General features: G+C 44.4%; 1 protein-coding gene across 1 annotated transcript in view; it reads left to right on the top strand.

Annotated features, from left to right (window-relative positions):
- Positions 1-183: 183 nt before the first annotated feature.
- Fig4 (FIG4 phosphoinositide 5-phosphatase) overlaps positions 184-6000 on the top strand; it is a 114309-nt gene continuing 108492 nt past the window's right edge. Inside the window, exon 1 of the mRNA XM_021173871.2 lies at positions 184-442. Within this exon, the coding sequence (XP_021029530.1) occupies positions 377-442 (66 nt within the window). The 5' untranslated portion in view covers positions 184-376. The remainder of the gene's footprint in view (positions 443-6000) is intronic.

Below are 6000 nucleotides of genomic sequence, written 5' to 3'. Positions count from 1 at the left end.
CTTTCTTTCTTTCTTTCTTTCTTTCTTTCTTTCTTTCTTTCTTTCTTTCTTTCTTTCTTTCTTTCTTTCTTTTTTTTTTTTTTTTGCCTGCCCTTAAGAAAGATGGCACCCTTAGCTTCCGCCCTCCTCAACCCGGTGATCCTGTAGCCCCGCCCCTCCGGCTTGGGCGGGGCTGGTTGGGAGGCGGGGCTGGAGGAATCCGGAAGCAGCCGGCGTGCTGGCCGCTGAATGTTTAGTGTTGTGACACTGTTTTTGTCAGCTGTGTCTGGTGTGCTGGAGGTCTGCAGAGTCTCCTCGCTCTGTCTCCAGGGGGAACCCCGCCGCTGTCACGACCTGGGCCTGGTGCCCCGTGGCGGGGCCGCCATTGGCTGGAGCCATGCCCACGGCCGCTGCCCCCATCATCAGCTCCGTCCAGAAGCTGGTGCTGTATGAGACCAGAGCTGTGAGTACCGGCTGCGACGGGACGGGCCGGGGCGGGAGGACTGCGCTGCGGGGGTCGGGGCACCCTGTGGGGTCGTCGGGAAGAGGCAGCACCCCGTACTCCCCCTTCTCCTCCCAGCGCCGCTGCAGGATCGGCCGCCAGGGCCATGCAGTCAGGCACTGAATGGTTTGCACGTCTGTCTTGCTTAGGAACATGTGGCTGGCTGGAAGAAGTGCGTGCAGACAGGTGCTGTGGCACACAGGAACTGCACACAGCTTCTGAATGAGTTCCTCTTGTCTGCTTTCCCATAATCTTGAAGTTCTTGAGTCCACTCCTTACAGTAAAGTCAGGGGGTATGAAAAAAAAAAAGTGAACTTGGCCCAGGTAGCTTCTATTTTGCAATTTAATGGTATACTATCACCGTGATTGGTCTTAATCACATGCACTGTTTTGCTGGGATTCGAGGTTCTGTGACCCGGACACTTATGCTAATAGTTCTCTGGCTTGCAGAGCGGTGCTAATAGAACTTATTATTTTCTCATTTCTGTGCTTAGGAAACAAAGTTGCTATAGTGTGGCTTATCTGAATCTGGCCTTCACCATGATGTTAGGGCGAGATGAGTATCTTGTATGGTATATTCAGTGAACTGTGGCCAGTCTTCGATAGGAGAGTACAAGACAGTATTTACCTCCCCCCTCAGACCCCTCAATTTCAGTCATTACACAGCCCTAGTAGTGTCTGTCTCGTTTCATGTGGTAAACAAGTCCACTTAATCGGATCAAGACCAGAAGATGGAAAATACTATTTGCAAGTATCATCGCTTCTCAGAGAGCCACACAGACATATCCAGTTTTAACACTGAAACAAACCTTGCTACTTTTCATAAAATGTCCCTAGTAAGAAACTTAAATACATTGTCACATAGGAATTTTAGCCCACCGGTAAGCTGAGCATTTTGAGGACCTGGCTGAGATGTTGTTCTTTATAAAGCAGAATTTCTTTTCCCACAAGTCTTCAGTGGCACCCATGAAAACTTGGTTGCTGAGGAGGACAAACCCTGTTAGAAATTTTATTTAATTTAATTTTTGTGTGTGTGTGGGTGTGTGTGTAGTGCATGTACATGTGTGTGGGTATGTGTGCCCACGTGGAGGAGTTTGGAGGCCAGGGGTTGACCCTAGATGTCTCTCATTAAATCTGGAGCTTCCCATATTGCTAGACTGGCTGGTCAGTGAGTGTCCCTTGCCCAGGCTCCACCTGTCTCTATGCCGCACCCCCAACCCTGGGGTCATAGATGTGTTATTGTGTGGGGCTTTCAGTGGGTCCTGGGAATCTTTACCTACTAAACCAAATTTCCAGACCAGTGTTTTATTTTGATGAAATTTAACTTAACTATTTGTGTGTGTGTGTGTGTGTGTGTGCGCGCGTGAGAGAGAGAGAGAGAGAGAGAGAGAGAGAGTATAGGATAGTATCAAAATCATAATCTTCCTGTCTTGACCTCCCCAGTGCTAGGTTTATAAATGTGGGCAAGATTTTCTGACCCTTATTTTCAGTGTGTGTGTGTGTGTGTGTGTGTGTGTGTGTGTGTGCTTACTGCTTTTCATGTTCTTTGCTTGTTCCCAGGCCATGACAATATTTTGCTTTGTCTCACTGAAAAGATTCACCGTTTTAGCCTTTATGTTATCATGTTTTATATTAAATTCATTTATAATATAGTTAGGGCTACTATTGCTGTGATGATACAAATATGACTAAAGAAACTTGGGAAAGAATTTATTCAGCTTACACACCCACATCATTGCCCATCACTGAAGGAAGTCAGGACAGGAACCCAAACAGGGCAGGAACCTGGAGGCAGGACTGATGCAGAGGCCATGGATGGGTGATGCTTACTGGCTTGCTCCTCAAGGCTTGCTAAGCCTGCTGTCTTATAGACTCCAGGAGCCATCAGCTCAAGGATAACACCATCCACAGCAGGCTGAGCCCTCCCCCGCCTATCACTAGTTAGAAAGTGTCCTACGTCTGGATTTTGTGGAGGCACTTTCTCAACTGAGGTTCCTTCTATTCATATGACTCTAGCTTGTGTCAAGTTGATATAAAACTTGCCAGGACAACTAATGCAGGTCTTACGTGACTTACCTATTGCAACAAGTTACCCCCCAGGTTAGTGGATCTAGATAGTAATTTCAGTAGACTGAGAGTCTGATCAGATCTGCCTCAAGGTCTCAGAAGTTACAGTTGAAATGTCACCTGTGGTGCAGTCACCTGGAGGCTTAGATGCCAAGGACCAGCCTCAGCATGGAGAGGGGTTCTGAGAGAAGGGGTGTCTGGAAGCAGTGAAAAGAAGGACAAGAGAAAGTCAGATTGTGGATCCAAGTTGTGTTCTGTTTGATCCAGCTTTCCGGGCTGCTTCTGTGTTCTGCTTTCTCCCTGGAGATCTCTTTGTCTATATTCTGCTTGCTTGCTATTCTAAGAGACCTCTCTGTCCATGTTCTGCTTGCTTGTGTGTGTGTGTGTGTGTGTGTCTCCATCCGTCTTTCACTCTGTCTCTCTCTGTATGTATGTGTGTCTATATATTTATCTGTTCTCCAAGCAGTTCTTTTTATCCTAAATTCTCTGGATAGCTCATCTCCTGTAGAAGACAAAGTCCAGTCTTATTTTACATATCAATCCAGTCATTTACTCTAATTCCTAAGAGACAGCAAGCATATATTTTTTTTCCCCTAACATAGCAAAAGAATTCAGAGATCTGTCTGCCTTTGTTAAGCACAAAAGATCTAGTTGGGTGGGACCTTGCCCTGAAATTACAATTTCTACCACTCGTGGGCCTAACCTTGCTCTGTCCTAGGCTGACCTTGAACTTGCTCTGCCTGCCTTTGTATCTCTCTGACAAGCTGGCTCATAGTGTACCTGCCTTTGGTCTTTAGATTCATGAAACCCTTCATACTTCATATTGTATCCTTATATTTTGCATAGTTGAATATATATATCACTCATGAATTTAGAGCTCTTTTCCACAGCCTTAAGGGCTGTCCTGAAGGTTCCCAGAATTTTCCATTTTGCTGAGACATTAGCCACACCTCCACCTCCTGGACTTATGCTGTCAGATCATCATGGAGTCACTTGCTGTGGGCAAGCCCCAGTGGGGGAAGAACATTGGTGAGGGTAATATGTCTTATGAGATATTTAGGGTTGCTGTACAATAAGAAAATGTTTACCTCTTGTCTTAGTTAGGGTTTTACTGCTGTGAACAGACACCATGACCAAGGCATCTCTTATAAGGATGACATTTAATTTGGGGTGCTTACAGGTTCAGAGGTTCAGTCCATTATCATCAAGGCAGGAACATGGCAGCATCCAGGCAGGCATGGTGCAGGAGGAGCTGAGAGTTCTACATCTTGTTCTAAAGGCTGCTGTGGAAGACTGGTTTTCAGGCAGTAGGATGAGGGTCTTAAAACCCACATCCAGTGACACACCTACTCCAACAGGGCCACACCTTCTAATAGTGCCACTCCCTGGGCCAAGCATATACAAACCATAACACCTGTCTTAAGTCTAAGTCACTTAGTTAGCTTCAATAGCTAACCCGCCTGCCTGAGTTCCTCTGAGGTGAGAAACTGTTTAGCACCCCATCATAAACAGCAGGGGATAAGTGAAAAGATTTATTGCTGGTGCTGGTGCTCCTTTCTCTGGTCAATCAGCTAGAAATCCTTCTGGCTAAGCTGTAACTCTTTGTGAACCAGATAGGAAGGAAAGGAAAAGAATTAAGGTGTTGTGTAGAGGCAAATATGCACAGACAGATATATACATTTAAACATTCATACACCCACACTCTGGCCTGGCCTGACCATCTGTCTCAATCAACTCCATACGTATTCATGTTTTCATACATGCTTACACATACACATACATATACTCTCACACACAAACATATAGACAGATATATATACATGTGGATGGATGGATGGATGGATAGATGGATGGATGGGGCAAAGCTCCGGAAGCCAAATCATTCAACCAACAACTTTATTTCTTTTCTCTGGTCTTTTTATACCTACTTAGAGATAAAATGTTACATAAAATTGGAGTTAAAGAAGGATGTTGATATTAAATTCAAAGCAGTGTTTCATTTTATTATACTCATTAAAAGTTCAAAGCAACAGTTTTTACATGGCCTTGCCTTATCATAGTGCGCACCGGTGACTTTATCCTTGGACCTAATGTTTTTTCTTTAGTACAAAAATGTCCCAAGTCTATTTCTCTGTTTAGTGTAATTATGAAAGCACATATGAAGCTTTTACTTACTGTTCTGAGGAGTGGGCACATTCTATTCTGCATTCTCACTTTATTACATCTTTCTGGCAACTAAGCCCGTCTCTCAAAACTTTCTTCCTAAAATTATGTGAATCAAATCAGGAATTCTTTAGAATCATTATCTACTTGTCATCACTACAAGATAGTACATCTTCATAGATCTGCAGAGATCTGCTCAAAAGAGTGGGCTAATACCTAGTGATTGTTATGCATGCTTAACGATAACAGGAAAAGCATATTAATAGCAAAAATCTTCCCTAAAATGAATTTTTCTTAGGCCTTGCCTACCAGAGCAAATTCATTGTAGATTTTAATCCAAGGTGGACCCCTCTCAAGAAGTGTTTAGTTTCTGCTATGATGACTCTTGACAGTCATTAACATTAATAGAGAGGACATTCCTCCGAGGAATGTGAAATATGTACATTATTATATAAACAAGCCTTAAGCCCACAGCAGTCATCGACACTTGTGGAGGCTCACACTGGAGCCCTGTCCCAGGGGCAGGAACCATGTCACTCCGTCCCCACCAGGACCATGCCAGGCTTGGCACTTAGATGGGATGTAGGATTTATTTCAGGTCACCTGTCCAGTTTGGTAAACCTGGCTGATTGTTTAACAAGATTCATGTGTTCTTTGCTCATGGACCTGTCTGTAAGACTCCTTAGGTGTCCTTGTGATGTGGTAACTGGCTCTATGGGTCTTCCACAGGAGAGGGAGAGAGGAAGAGAAGAGGGAGGAAGGGGAATGGTGGTGCACACCTGTAATCCCAGCTGTGCAGACAGATAGAAGGATACTGAGGTTTGTTGGCAAGCCAGTCTATCCAATCCTGAGCTCAAGGGTAGAGTGACTCTGTGGAGAGTCATTGAGGAAAATGCCCTGTGTTGACCTTTGGCCTCTACATACTTGTACACATATGCACATGTACCAGGACATATATGAACACACACACACACACACACTCACACACACACTCACACTTCCTGTTAGGATTTAGATTTCACTAAGTCTGTGGACTGATTTGGGGAGAATAGGTGCCTTTTATTGGGCTGAGGAAGATTCTTTTTCTATTTTTAGTTTGCCAAGAACATTTTTTAATTTTAGATTTATTTATTTTGTATGAGTATACTGTAGCTGTCTTCAGACACACCAGAAGAGGACATTGGATCTCATTATAAGATGGATGTGAGCCACCATGTTGGTGCTGGAAATTGAATTAAGGACCTCTGGAAGAGCAGTCAGAGCTCTTAACCACTAAGCCATCTCTCCAG

The sequence above is a fragment of the Mus caroli genome, chromosome 10 (genome assembly GCF_900094665.2).
Source record: "Mus caroli chromosome 10, CAROLI_EIJ_v1.1, whole genome shotgun sequence".
Taxonomy (NCBI): Eukaryota; Metazoa; Chordata; class Mammalia; order Rodentia; family Muridae; genus Mus; species Mus caroli.
The sequence above is the reverse complement of the archived record's forward strand: the minus strand, read 5'-3'. Positions and strand labels throughout refer to the sequence as shown.